General features: G+C 42.4%; 1 protein-coding gene across 3 annotated transcripts; it reads right to left on the minus strand.

The window, feature by feature from the left end:
- Positions 1–1847: 1847 nt before the first annotated feature.
- Positions 1848–15389, minus strand: arsh (arylsulfatase H). Of its 3 annotated transcripts, XM_054788194.1 has the most exons (13): positions 14903–15389; positions 14270–14422; positions 14072–14193; positions 13882–14004; positions 12729–12931; positions 10854–11074; positions 10528–10664; positions 9352–9489; positions 8721–8880; positions 8528–8649; positions 8041–8394; positions 2203–2226; positions 1849–2104 (listed from the first exon to the last, which is right to left on the minus strand). In XM_054788194.1, the coding sequence occupies exons 1-13, from the start codon at positions 14905–14907 to the stop codon at positions 1884–1886; spliced, it is 1983 nt and encodes a 660-aa protein (XP_054644169.1). In that variant the 5' UTR covers positions 14908–15389; the 3' UTR covers positions 1849–1883. The 3 variants fall into 3 exon arrangements, with proteins under 3 accessions (XP_054644171.1, XP_054644169.1, XP_054644170.1); XM_054788196.1 differs by lacking the exon at positions 14903–15389 and having other exon boundaries at positions 1848–2104; positions 14286–14423; XM_054788195.1 differs by lacking the exon at positions 2203–2226 and having other exon boundaries at positions 1850–2104.
- Between the last annotated feature and the right edge of the window lie 253 nt (positions 15390–15642).

A 15642-nucleotide genomic window follows, 5' to 3' on the forward strand; every position in this document is an offset into this window, starting at 1 on the left:
ACTACGAAAATATTCTATTTATTAATATTGAATGGTACTTTGCGGATATTCACCTATCACAATTGACTGCGATAAATGAGGGACAACTGTAATAATAATATTAGGTGTCAAATTAAAGCTGGCGGAGGAATGAAGAGGCTCACTCATCTTTGCAGAATTGTTGTAATTCAGCCACACTGGAGGGTTTTCCAGCATGAACTGCCTTTTTAAAGTCATGCCACAGCATCTCAATAGGATTCAGGTCAGGGCTTTGACTAGGCCATCTTCATTTGGATTTTCTTCACCCATTCAGAGGTGGACTTGCTGGTGTGTTTTCAAACACTTTTTCACACCACACCACTGTAGTCAATGAATCAGTATGTTTCCTGAAATCTGGGGGGGACTGGGACAAAGGTTCAGCTTCAGACTGGCCTCTCACACCCCCCATTATGAACCTCCTCATGTTTATAAAGAAGCTGTCCAGGGTTAGGACCGAACCTGCACCTTCTGCCTTGAGTTTGGGTAATGTGCCGCAATTCTTCACGAGGCCTCATCTACTCATCACTGATGGTCAGCATTTTACACAGTGGACAGACATGACACAGCTGGACAACAGTTAGCTCCTTGGCTAGCAACTATCTAACTATGCTAGGTAGCTTGAACGAGCAAGTGTTTTTAAAGAAACAACTCATATACTGTACTATTGGTGTGTAAATATTATGCACGTGTTTTGAGCCTGCAATGGTTTGTGTAGTGACACGACCTCTTCAACTTGTATCGCGCCAGCTAACAAATGTGACGCCATCACTAAGGGTAGGGAGGGAGGCACGCTTCTGGGTGCAAAAACACCAGCCGTGGCGCAATGCATTATGGGACTTGTAGTTTTAGCATGAATAGTCCTTTCCCTGAGCAGTACTGTACTAGTATATTTATTTTTGTATGCGTCTATTGCTGTCTTGTAATGGTTATGAGCATGTTAGAAAATAACAAACAATAGGACGATGGGAGATAAGATGGTCTCATATTATCAGTTTCTGATTGGGAAAGAAATGGAAATAAATGATGTGTAAATAGGGTTTGGAGCTCACTTGTTCTGGATTAAAGAATACATCAATATTAGAAATAATAAAATGTATTATAAATAATATTTTCTTTTATTTCATGTACCAAGCAAGCAAAGGTGGCCTGAAATTAGCTTTAAAAATAACATTGAAATGAATGACATACTTTTTCATTCTGCCAGGCATCTCTCTATTACACAGTCAGACAACTATTACTTTAGTTTATTTTTGTAGCTGGTAAAGCATTCATACCACTCTGTTATTGTTACTTGAAATAAGCCCATACTAGCGATAATACTTAAGGTGCACACCAGGTGTGGGCTGTTTCCCTGGAGCTATCTAATCCCAACGTCTCGCATTTTTTATGCAGCTATTTCTAGCCGCCGTTTAATATTCTGCTTTTCTTTCCCGATCTCTGTTTGCGCATGTCAAAGGGAGTGTTAGGGCTTTATGGTTTCTCCTGCAACACTGACCTTTCGCTGAGACCTGCCTGATCCACTCTAAACATGATATACTCTGCGTGCGTTTGTGCACAGACACGTGTGCATCCAGAGCTTGCATGTTTTGCTTCCATGTGCCTGATGACATGACAAACAACCAGCAACATTCTCACATTCTATCCCACCAGCCATCATTAACTTTGATGCACAGGCGAATGTTATTAGTTCTGGTCGACTGCATGATTTACTGTTCACAGATACAACAGAGGAGCTACTGTAATGAACTTGAAGTGGATTGCAGGCACGTCTCTCTGCTGGAAAGGGGGTGGGGTGGGCCTGAGAAGTAAATACTATGACAGCTACTGCAACGATTACAGTAATGATGTACGTGACGTTTCCCGACTTACTTGCAGATGCAAGCGGAATATCCGCAGGCGCAGCAGGAGGAGGAGCGGGAAGAATAGAAGGAGATGAAGGGTGCAGTTTGGAGAAGATGGAGGAGGAAGGAGATCAGTCTTGGGAGAAGGAGAGCAATTATTGGCTTCTGCTGCAGCCAACTTTGATGCTTTGACAGCCACTGCTGGAGGGAGACAGGCCAAGTGCTGATGATGATGAATGATGACGCTGAGGATGGAGAGGTTCACAGTCTTTTATTGGTGAAGATACAGTATGGAGTGCCACAAGGTGTCCTTATAGGCCCACTGGGACTATATTCACTCTACCTGAGTCCTTCTGCCGTGGACTTCCTGAAAGAGCCAAATGAAGAGCAAATTCCAGTCACGTCATAAAGTTAAAGTGATGCTGAAACAAGGAATGTGGAAATAGTAGTAGCATGTGTCAGGTAAAATCACTTCAATACAAAAACTTCAGGACCCCCAAAGTTCCCAAAATAATGCACAATTTGTGGAATTCAACACACATTTTTTTGTAAAAATCTACCTTAAAAGTCAAATAAAACTTCATGCAAAATATCCACGGTGCATATAGTCCGACAGGGGCTGTCCACACAGGAACGTTTTCAGGTCCAGTATTATATCGGCTGCACGTATCGAGTATTTTAGCAGTCTAGGATTATACTGAAAAATTCTACTAATCAAGTAAACGGATAAAGCATTTTTGCTTGGTTAAAGAGCAAGTATAAATACACAAGAGAAAATAAGACACCTCACTTAATAATGAACAACCAGTTGGTTTCATTTTTAGATAATATTAACAGTTTTATTTCTTAAATTTACATTACGTATAGGAACTGTAATTTCTTGGGTCTGGACTACATAAGGGTGCTTTGAACATGAATTTATCCATCTGAAACTGTGATGATTTAATATTTAGAGTTTTTGCAGCAAACTAAAATTAAGACACCTACTACAGTGGAACACAGTCTCAACCAAGCGAGTGAGACACACAATTCCTTGTTCCGTTACACGGTATTGTCTGCTGGAAATGACCAGCTACTCATCTGTGAGCCATTATGCTTTCATTTTCCATCTTCTTAACTCACAGTGCTGTCTTAATCTTAATTTCTCAGTTATAACTATACACTACAGTCATCCCTCGTTTATAGCGATTAATCGGTTGCAGACCCGACCGCGTTAAATGAATTTCCATGATATAGGATTCAATGTTAATAAATGAAATAATTTTGTAGTTAGAGCACAGAAAACCTGTTTAGGACTTTCTATTCACGGTTTAAACATTATTAGAGCCCTGCAGACATGAAATAATACGCGTGTAGTTATCTTTACACTCCTATTATTTGTTGTTTACACCACATTGTCACTATTATGCTGCAGGGACTGGAGACGGCCGCTAGCTTGCGAGCTAGCCAGTTAGCCTCGAATTTGTTTCTTCTAAACTTAAACCAAAAACTTACCACTTCCACACGGAATGGGAGTAGAACTTTTTTCAAGTCAGACATGCCATGGCTGACTTCATGCGGTGTTAAGGTAATGTAAGGTAAGGTAAGGTAATGTCTCAATGTTTTGCGTCATTACTTCAGCCCAGTGAACACAATACTACATATAACTTGTATTTCAATATGTTTTGACTAATAAGAGAGCATAGCCTACAACGAAACTACGATCATTTATGAAAAACGCAATATAGCGAGGGACCAATAATTGAACCGCGATATTGCGATAGTGAGTCATAAACCCACACAACTGAAATTAAATGTTATTTATTCAGGAGAAGCAGCAAAAATGAATTCATTTTGCATCTCGTACTTGCCTGGCCACATGTTGCTAGGCAAAATTCATAGAGCACAATCGGTGGTTACAAGTTTTCCCCACAATCGACTGCAATGAATTGACCAATGCTTATCTACATTGTCAGCCATGTTTTTTGTTTACTTACAAACCGCCCAGAAGGGAAGAAAACAGACTGCTTGTCCTCATTAGGGTCGCGGGGGTAGGCTGGAGCCTATCCCAGCTGGCTTTGGGCGAGAGGCGGGGTACACCCTGGACTGGTTGCCAGCCAATCGCAGGGCACTATACAAACACAAACAATTAAATCACTGCTCTGTATGAAATATGAAGCTCCATCTGATGGAGCTGCTCCCTCTGTCACTAACGCCATTCATTTGCATCATACTATAAAATGTGCTTCTAAAGAGCCACATTTGTGCAGATCATAAAGAGCTGGGTTCAGTTACCTCTTAAAAGCAGTGTAGAAAAAACTGGTAAGTACACAACAAACAAATAGGTTACCATGGTCGTCGAGCAAAAGCAATAGTCATAGAGTAATAGTAATAGATTTGAACTTTGACCTTTTGCCTTCGACATTGTGTGATGTTCATAAAATATGAAAATCAATAGGTTAACCTTGAAATACGCTTTGAAGAATCATGAGAACTGAGACCTGAAATGAACCAGCAAGGTCATATCCAATACTATATGTAACCCTCCATCTTTAACAATAATAACAGTCAACTATCCCAGTGGTCGCGTTTCACCCCACCCTTACAAACCCAGGCCAACAACTTGACCATGCACGGTATGACTCTGCCCTCTAGTGGCGCACAGACTACATTACAATCTTTTTTCAGTCCTAAACTGCATTTTCTTGCTGTCTGAGGAAACATTATGCTAATAATCCTAATAAGATGTTAATAAAATAATAATAATAGTTTGGACACACCGCATTTCTAGCAGTGAGTAAGTACGTCCAAACATTTGACTTACAGTATACAGTCAATTTAGTGTAAAGATGGGATTCATGGTTCTTGTCTTCAAGAGCCGTTCAAATGACTAGCTCGTTGTTATAGTTCTGTTCTTTTTGTTGTTGTTGTTAAAGAAATAACTCGTTTTCATCAAGGAAACCACAGCTGGTAGAACTTATTTCATAAGATTTGGATCAGAATAATTAATTAAAATGTATGCATCCACAAATATACTGAAAAGTATACTCTTTTAGTGGGAATTATTCTGAAATATTGATTATAATGCAAGGATGAGGAAAGCCACTCCCTTAGATTTTTGGGGCGCTTTAGGGCTGACATTTGATTAAAATATTTAAATCGTGATTAATCCCAAGTTTTTATCCGCAGATAGATGGAAGGTTTTATCTACAAGCGTACCTTTGAAAGATCATTTTAAAGTTGTTAATACGCCTATCAACATGAGATTGAATAATATGTTTGCTTTATGCAAATTTTGGTTCATTAAACATTCTTTTTTTTTTTAAACAGCTCAACACAAACTGGACCTCGACATTAGTAAGGTAAACTATTCATCACTCAAATATCATTCTCTTCAAGCAAATAATCTCCCAAAATATAATTGTGATTAACATTACAAATAAAAGTTTGCAAATACACCCACTAACTAAGTGAAATGAAAACAGGGTGTGAGAAAAATAAATATTGACAACTTACAAAAAATGAAGTGCTCAAGGACAGTCAGTAGTTTACAGAACTAGGACTGCGCCCAAATGCTGTGGGGTGCAGTCAGGCTGTAGCTTACGCTCCACTTCCATACACGCTTTTGCAGAGACACACACACACTCAAAAACTGTTTTACACGTGCTTTATCACGCTTTCCTTAGTCTGGCAACTTCAAGAGCATGGAAGTATGACAACATGCAAGTTGGGGGAAGTAGAAGGTCATGTGCCTGGCAATTCCTTCCATTGAGGACATGTACCTATTCAGAACTATCATGACAGGTCTGTTGCTGATTGGATTAGGCACTGCCCTGGTCTAATCGCAGCATTCGGAAGTCAGAGACAGCAGTCCAATGATTGATGTGGTGGGTAAAGCCATTAGCGCGCTGACTGTGACTGAATCACAACAAGGAAAACATCTTGGAGAAGCTTTCGGCTTTGCAAAGGCAGATGGATCGATCGAGAGCCCAGAATGGACAAACACAGTAGCAGAGTCTATTGGAATCTGGCTACTTGGACTAACTGAAACAATCTAATTCATCTGCATTTTGCCCCGTTCACAGACACCTGTTGTTTGCTGACTCTGTCTGGGGCCCGTTCACGGTCGTCTTCATAACTGCTGTTACTGCGATGACATCCTGCGGACTGAGGCAGCAACATTGTCCACTAGACGGAGGGACTTCTCCAGGCCTACACACACATGCATCCAAGGACACTCACACACATGCACATATGCTACACACACCCCCTCCCTGTGCCTATTTTGCCAAGATTTTGTTTGCCAGTCCCACACTGTACTCCGCCATAGGAGCATATTTTGAAGTTGCTTTTTTCCCCTTTCCTCTTTCCCTTTTATCGCCCAGTCATCCTGTCCTGTCTACCACCCTGTCATATTGTATGGTATGTTGTAAATAGGGCCCTATGATTTCTGCGGGATCGCGGAATTGTCCAACAAAAACGGAATCTACTGGTAAACGCATAATTTTTCGGAAAGTGACATGTGAATGAAATGATGTCATCGTGAGAAGAGGGAAAGTTTGTGTGGGGATGTATCTCCCCGACGGGCCACAAAATCATGGCAGAATCCCATCACAAACACTGCTAAACGTGTCAAAACTGGCGAAAAACCTTGGAAAGTCCTCTGTTACAGAGCGTGAATGGAAGCTAGAGGGGTTAGCTTAGTTTAGCAGATCATGCTACTGCAGCTGTGTGTGTCTGCGTGTGTGTGTGTGTGTGTGTGTGTGTGTGTGTGTGTGTGTGTGTATGACTCAGGCTGGATGAGCATATTTTCACTGTGTTGTGTTTTGCTGCTTTAACGTAAGGATCATTTTGTAATGTAAGGATAATTTTACAATGCCCACTGACGATGTGTTCTGAGGTTCTGCGTGAAAAAAGACGAGAGGCACATTTATTTTTGCACCTAGCTCGTATCAACCGTCAATGCCATGCTCAGCACGCGCGCACACACACATACACACACCCAGCCTTCAAAATACGGTAACAGCTCTCTTTGTCACATAAAAATATGTTACATTTATAACGTGTTTGGAATCACATGTCTGACTACATCTTCCTTAATCACAAGCACGGCATTACAGTTTGCTCAAGATTTTAAAGATTGTGCTGAGGCTGACATCCCATTAGAAAAGTTAGCCAAGCTACAGTACATCCGTTTCTGAATTCCTGGACAAAATGGGCCAATGATGTCAATGGTGTCATCAATAAATGTAAGGATTTTTGCATTTCATTCATGGACAATTTATTCACTAACCTGAATAGGTTAAAATTTTCCACCTAAAATAAGTGGAAAAGGTTAAAATAAAAAAAAAAAAAAAAAACAGAATTTGGGAAAAGATAAAACAGATTTCTTAGGGCCCTAGTATATGTACGGACGGGTGATTGCACGATTTCGCTTGCACCTCTGATAAGTGACAAGTAAAGGCTTCTCTCAGTTTATCATTACATTTGCATAATCCTGTTTAGATGTCTTGTGGGCTGGGTGTCACTGCGCTCAATTTTAATCAGAAAGTGCCTGAAGGCATGGTTAGTTTTCCTACAGTCACATGCCCGTCAATGAGAATGAAAGCTGGTTCGCTAGCGGGTACGGTCCTACGCGGTAAGATGACACCATTAAAACCCCAGGATGTCCCAGTAGGCGCAAAAACAGTCCATCTGTGTTCCATCCAACTGGTCAAAACACCTTCTCAGTGGATGCAAAAGGCAATGCAAGCATCTAAATCTTATTTTAGTTACCATTTTTTGAACCAGGTAAACGTCATTGAGATTTAAATCTCTTTTACAAGACGAAAGTATAACACAAAGTTTCTGGCAAGACTTTCTCAACATACAATAAAAAAAATTACATTACAATTATCAAACAGTTTGAACAATTTAAAGTTACACTGGACAAACACACATTCCTCTAAAATAACTTTAAATTCTCCCAACGAAACATTTCGAGGTAAAAAACTGTCATTTTGCAAAGAGTGCAGCATACTGGAACGCTGTCTTACCCAACCCTGTTCTGACTCTACGAACCACCATCAGTACGTTTTTTGTGAGAATGCAGAGCATACTGTCGTTGGTATTTATGCAAGTATGTCCAGAAGTAAGATGGTCGGAGCCCAAGAATACCTTTTTAAATGAAATTCAACCAATGAAAGTTCTGTTTTGGACTAACTTGGTGTGGTGTCTTCTTTGCAGCCACAGAACGGGAATGTTCCACAACAAGGTTGGAGCCACGGTCTCCACAGAATCTTCTCCCAGGTCATCTGGTTCGGAACGTCCTGTTTGGAGCGTTGATGTTTCTCAATGGCTTTGGCTGTCTGATGGAGGACCTCTGCGTAGCGCGGCTCCGTATCGGGGCTCAGTGGGCGCGACTCCGAGGGGTCGTGGAAGAGGTCGTAGAGCAACGGTGGGTCGTGGTGCGTCACGCCATCTCCGTGACACTGGCATAGGTTGGTGTCGTAGCAACCAATAGCTCCCGGGGGGGAAAAGTTTGGGGTGAAAAAGTGCAGCTTGAAGATGGAAGGACCTGTGGGAAATGACAAAGCATCTATTGCATTCACATCTCTTTCACTTTCAAATACAAACTGCTTAACCTAACTCATTCATCTAAAACATCTTCTACAAGTAATTCAGTTTTGCTGTGGGCTTCAGTTACTTACTGCCAGGTGGGTGCCAGCGTGCTGCGTTCAGGTAGCTGCCACAGTAATGGAACATGAACTCATGCTCCGAACGATCCACCTTGCCCTCCAACAGCGGCATAAGGTTGTGACCGTCTACGTGTCTGAAAACAGCGGACCTTTTCATTCGCATTTTATTGACAGTATTTGTACAGATTCCCTTGTTGCGACATACCTGTCTGATTGGGTGTCTTGGGCTAGATATTTCAGTGTGGGGTACAGATCCATGAGGCTGGTGGGCTCGTCCACCACTCTTCCAGCTGCCAGTCTGCTGGGCCAGCGGAAAATACCAGGAACTCTGATGCCGCCTTCCCAGCCCCCCATTGCTTTCCCACCTTAACATCACAAACGAAAGATTAGGGAACATGAAGATTTTATTTTTAAAGCAACAACACACAAAATGGGTGCAATGCAATTTATCAAAAGGTCATTCAAGTTAGTTACAAAAAAAACTTTTATTATAACTTCTCAAGGGGCAGTACTTTAGAAATGAAACTCGGATATACTTTGGAGTAGTCATTGTATATCTTGCATAACAGTATCAATTTAGTATCCATTGAAAATGACTCACACAGCCAGTGAAACTTACGTACATTAACGACTCTAAAATATCCAAGCTTCATTTCTGTAGCCATTGTTCCTGGAAAATATGCACTGTAATAAAAATGCTTTCTGAAATGTGAGGGGTGTACTCACTTTTGTAAGATACTGTGTTTACTGATTGTGATATGTGAATTCTGCAAGACTACAGGACCAATTGGCTGCCAAAAATGGCACAGTGTATGGTCAATGAAGATGCTGAATACCTCGATAGATGCCGTTCCATCCTCCTCCCTGGCCAATCAGAGGGTGAGAGTTTTCCAGGTGTCCACCGTGGTCTGACGTCAAGTATATTAGAGTGTTGTTGGCCATGCCCAGTGAATCCACAGTCTGTATTAGTTCACCTAAGAAGCACAGAGGCGGCAACACACGCTGTATTATTACTTTTGATATATAGTGCAACATGGCTTAGCGTGCGCCCCGATTAGCGTGTTTTTGACTAAAGTTGAAAGATGTATTTCAAAATTTTACCCAACTGTTAGCATACTTAGCTTGCTAACAAAATGGCAACTGGAACTGGAAGTCGCCCGTCGCCCGTCTATGATGTCATCAGCGGTTGACTCTCAAAAATATTAACAAAAAACACATTTTGATAGTTTTACATGCATAAAACAATTCTAAATGCATATGAATGATGAATTTAAGGTGGAAGACGTGACTGTTCCCAAAGACGCAGTGTGGCAGTGAGGTCAACACCTTCCTCTTCAACACTACGTTCCTGTTTGGTCAGGAGTTATTTCTTGAATTAAATAGTGTTTCTCACGTTCTTGATCAAAATGCTGATGCATTCTTTGGCTCCATTATGGGTTATTGAGGAGAGAAACACTATTGAGTTCAAGAAATAACTCATGGCAAAACAAGAAGGTGGTGTTGAAGAGGAAGGTGTCGCTTCCATGTCATGTCTTTGGGAACGATTACGTTGGGAACGATTACGTCAAGAATGTTAATTTACCTCTTTCATGCCATCATTTATATGCATTTAGAATTCTTTTCTGCATGTAAAACTAATTGTAAAACTACAAATACATGTTTTGTGTTAACATTTTTGGCTTTCTAGAACAGATTAATTGGATTTATATTATTTCTTATGGGAAAAATGGATGTGGTTGGGTTCCACTGCACTGTCAAACTTCAAACAGTTTATTCTGGGATGCTGGTCAACCTCCAATTTGTTTACATGTTTCCCATACGAACTGTACGCACACACATACATAACACATAACAAATGTTACAGCAAGCTGAACTGAGCTCTTGTGACATTTTGTGAGATGTTTTTATGTGCCTTGAGAGCCGTGTTAGTCATAGTGCAACTTCCATGGCGTTGAAATTTGAAATTGGAATGTCTCTCTCTGTATTGTGCTGTTTTGTCGAGGCACCCTCACCGACAATCCAGTCCAACTCTTCCATGTTATCACCATAGCGACCATGGCGGCTTTTGCCAGAAAAGGCAGGAGTGTTGAAGAGCGGGGTGTGGATATGTAGCAGTGAGAAAAACAGAAGGAACGGCTGATGAGCATTCCTGGAAAGAAGCAGATACAGCGAGTCTTTTACTTCAGTGATCCCCAACCTTTTTGGACCCACGGACCGGCTTGTGTTCCCAAAAATCTCCAACAGACCATGATAGGGACCAAATTCATCTTATTTCTTATGGGTTGACTTAGTGCTGTCACTCTTTTTGCTGTCTCTCGTGTTCTGCATGCATTCTAACCTCTTCACAAACTGCTGCGCTTCTGTCAGCATCCTAAAGGGCAAGGTCTCCATCGTCATCGGCTGCTGCACCACCTCCTGGTCCCTCATGATGATGCAGTTCCAACGGCGCAGGAAGTGAAAGGGCACGTACCACACCGCAGTCACCAGGATGCCAAATGAGAAGAGTGCGGCCAACAGCCGTAGGCTGATGTCAAAAAAGCCGCAAGCACGAATAAATACCTGAAAATACACACAGGATGTAATGACATGTTTCATGGTGATTTTAAAGACAGTTAATTAACATTCTATTTCAGCCCAAATATAACATAAAAATAAACTGTATTGATAGAAATACACACTTTGCACATTCGTAACTGCTCTCAGTATGATGCAGTGCGGTACTCAACCACTGCAAAGTACAATTACTGTACAATAATAAAAATTGTTCAATTAATAACAGCACAGTTAGTATGTTTCCATAGAGCAAATTAGTCAATTACTGAAATAATCTGGTTTGTCCGGTTTTCACACCTCAGCGTGACATCTCTGTTTTTATGCACTCCACTGCGATAATCAGCCATGTGGTGTGTGCCTCTCGAAATGCGAAATGCCGCTTATACTTTTTTCAGCACGGGTAAAGGTTTGTCTTTTCCGGTTGACCTGTGAGTCACATACAAACAAACCATCTCAGCCAGCCATGCCAAATTCATTTATTAAAAGCGACTTTGGACTTTTTGTAAAGATGCAAGTTTCCTGTTGTTTTTTTGTAAAGTTGCTTGCTCCCAAGTTCCCTTTTGTTTTTGGCTTGTTTTCAGAGAGCTAATCCCCTGTTTCTCTCACAAGACATGGCAACTGTCAAGAGGTCACAAAAGACCCCACAACAACATCCAAAGAACTGCAGGCCTCACTTGCCTCAATTAAAGGTCAGTGTTCATGACTCCACCATAAGAAAGACACTGGGCAAAAACGGCCTGCATGGCAAAGTTCCAAGACCAAAACCACCGCTGAACAAAAAGAACATTAAGGCTCGTCTCAATTTTGCCAGAAAACATCTGAAATGGCAAAAGGCAGAAATAAACACACATGCTAACATTAGCATATCCTGTTGCTGTGTCTTTGCTGGGTTTCACACAGGCAGCTGAGTAGTGCAACCAACATTTCAACGGCCATGCAGACAGAGCCACCTCTCCCTACACGCGGAATGTACACGCGCTATGCGTTACGCAAGTCGCATGATCTGCAAATGCAGAAAGGATGCGCATCGCTACCTTGAGGCACATAGTCAGCCCGAGGCAAGAAAGAAAAAAAAAAGTAATCTGACACTACGCTGGCCGCCACAATGTTTGACAGAACGCAGCGGAATAAGAGATTAAAATGGCAGATTTCACCCACTCACCCTTTAATGGATCACTTAGATAATGAGTCCCCCCATCGGGCTCAAAAGTCCTGGTGGCGCCCCTGTTTGTGTCACTTTGTAATGAGAGAGTGGAGGGAATGTCTCCAAATAAAATTCTGGATAGGGCCCCAATTTGTCCAGAGGCGGCCCAGAGTGCAGAGCGAGATAAAGCTGCTGCAAGCATGGAGTTGATAAAAATAACATCACATGGTTCCCAACAGCCACAGCTGTTAAAGCCAATGTTTCTTGCTTCTGTGGCGACTATAGTAGAATGTATCAGAGTAAAAACAGGATGGAATGGAACAGAGGAGTTAATTGTTCTTGTTTGCTAGTCTATCCCATTTGGATTGATATGTTCAATGCGGGGTGTTTTTTTTTTTTTTTTAGCTACACGCAGCATTATGTTGAAGTGGAAAACCGAGGCGAGCGTGCAGTGAAAAAGGTAGCTAACAAATATTTTTCCTTGCCCCAGCTTTACAGACACATAGTCAGCCTTACCAGTGTGAGGAGTCCAATTCCGAGCAACATGGACAGATTTTTGAATGTCTGCTGAAGGGGAGCCATGACATGTGTTCCCATTCCTGGAACACAGTCGTTGACCAAGGTGAAAGGCATGCCGTAGAAGAAGCTGAAGCCGTGGTGATTAGGGTGGTGGCAGTGATCTCCTCTGTGTTCACAGTTGACGCCGAGGTGCCATTTACCTGCAAAGACATCAAGAGTAAGGGGATGTTTATGGGACAATGAAAAAACTGTCCCTGCTCACACTGTTCTGTTCTGTTAAAGAGATTAATAACACTATGCCTGCCCGGCAAGTAGATGGCGATGTCAGTGTAAAACACTACATGCACGCAACAAACCAAATTTTCAGCCTACAAAACAATGTCATGTCAACAAATTTCCACAAAATGCTATTTTATCTGCCAGCTAGCCACTGCCTGGTTTTAATCTGTGATTAGGCATAGGCCGGGCAAAAATATCAGTCTCACGGTATTATGATTACTAGGAATGTGCCAATACGATCTCCAGGATCGGGATCAGCTGCCGCGCCACTGTATTTTGAAGATCGGATAATATCATCTTCCGCCACGAGATCGGGCCGATCCAGTTGTCGTATAAAGTTCGTAACACCGGGCCACACTACGCACGGTGGGTGCGGTAATGCGCTTCAAAGCCGGTGGTCACTCGACTCCGGCTACCCACAAGAAGAAGAAAACGCAACACCACCAAATACACACTAAATCATCCCCCACGCTACGGGATGCAAAACTTCCAGGAGGGCACACATCTTGTCACCGCTAGCTATGCCGCGACGGTTATGTTGCCGACTTTTGGCAACACAGCTCATGCCTGTGGTTTCAGCACATCGGAACCCAGCTCGAACTGCGAGGAATACCAAAGGACATGACAGAGTATTTCCACCTAGTGGCCGCGCTAGACCTCCACTTTCTGTCGTACCGTAGGACGGTATGACGGACTATTTTAGCAGTTTTGAAACCGTGACTTTTTCATACCGTGGTATACCTTGAAACCGGTACCGGCCCATGCCTATTTGTGACATTCCAACAAACTCGCACACCACTAGGGTTGCTCATGGGTCACACTTTGAGGAACACTAAAGAATCTGCAGAAGAAAAAAGAATGATCCCCTCACCAACTAAGCCAGTGGTGTACCCTTGTTGCTGCAGCCTCTTAGCAAAGGTGGTCTCACTGGGTGGCAGTCCGCCTGAACCACCGAGGAAGAGCAGCACATGTGGCGGGCCAGATCCTGCCATCCCTAAAAAGACGCAAACATCAACAAAGGGTACTTGCAGTGAAAAAACAAAAAGTCTTCATTCAGACACCTGAACGGATAGCGTAGCGTCCTGTCATGAAGGCGGTACGGCTTGGCGTGCACACAGGACTGGCTGCGATGTGCTGCGTCAGCTTCACCCCTTCAGAGGCCAGCCTGTCTATGTTGGGGGTCCTGCAGAGGCACATAGGGACAAATAGAGGGTCGTGAACAACTTACCCATGAATGGGTCACTTGTTTGTCGACTGACCTGATGGTGTCATTACCGTAGCAACCCACATCCCCAATTCCCATGTCGTCCACCATGATGAGGACGAAGTTGGGCCTCCTGTCCTCCCCCCTGACGTCACTCCATAGCGCCAGGAGCAGGAGCAGGAGAAGACAAGGTTCCAGGAGGGAGTGCCTTGATTTGAAATGTAACAGGTGGTTCAGTACATCATGGACTCTTCAAAAACGATAGGGCCACCTGTTGACTATCTATGCCTGTTGTATCCTACTGATTATCAACAATTTTGTGGACTATTTTGATAAGGTAAAGTATTCGATATTTGTTACAGCAGGCCACACAAAAACCACAGTCGCAGTATTTTGCCGTGCACAGGCATTCATTTACTCAAACTTAATTTAGAGTTAAAAATAAACTTTGGCACAAAGCCATCAGGTTTGAGACAGTGGTGACAGTGACAACATGACAGCAGACAGTGGTGTAATATTTAACCAACCGGACTTTAGTCCCATGCGTTCACTCGTTGCTGAGCGAAAACCGTAAACGTGCATTAGTTTCGGTGCAGTTAGTTGTCTTTACGGCGATTTAGAAAGCGTGTCAATGTAATGTTATGAACTAAAAGCACAATAAATTTAATCTATTGAGTGCCGAACTTACCGCATATCTTCAAACTCAAGAGCAGAAGTAGCCGACTGCCTCGCCAGCCTCCTTTTTACTGTATCGCAAGCAAATGAATTAAATTTGGTCTCGCCTTAAACAAACACAAAGCTCTGGTTGATTTTAATAATACACGGTGTTCTGATTCAGTGCGAGAGCAAAAACAAGCTATTAGATACAGGTAATGCCCGTTTGTCGTGTACCTAACCAAACATAGCAAAGGTCTACTCTAGAGCACCCCACATCCAATACAGGAAAAAGATTGTTTGGTGCACTGAGCCGTACGTCAACGTCGCCGCCATGTTTGATGTGTCAAGGCTGCACTGTAAATGAATACAAGTAAATCTACTTACTTTCATAAAGCGCCTTTCTACAAATGTAAGTTAATTCTTCTACTTTATACATTCCCACATGCACTAATATACTTGTAAAACAGTTAGGCACCAAAAACGTTTATCTGTGTTCATTTACAGCGCAGCCTTGACTCATTCAATATGGCGGCGACGTTGACGTATCGCCGCAGTGGACACACCCACTCGGTGTGGAGTCTATCGATATGGTTTTAGCTGCCTGTTTTGTTTTAGGCGCCGTCTGCGTCACTGTTGTGGACTCCTGTGTAAGAAAAGTAGCTATTGGCTGTCCTTGAAGTCGCTAGATGACGTAATTGGCTAATTTGGCTGTCAATAAAAGGAGCAAAATATGGGAACAGCCTACCATTAGCAATAAGAATAAAATAAAAT

Source organism: Dunckerocampus dactyliophorus, chromosome 9 (genome assembly GCF_027744805.1).
Source record: "Dunckerocampus dactyliophorus isolate RoL2022-P2 chromosome 9, RoL_Ddac_1.1, whole genome shotgun sequence".
NCBI lineage: Eukaryota > Metazoa > Chordata > Actinopteri > Syngnathiformes > Syngnathidae > Dunckerocampus > Dunckerocampus dactyliophorus.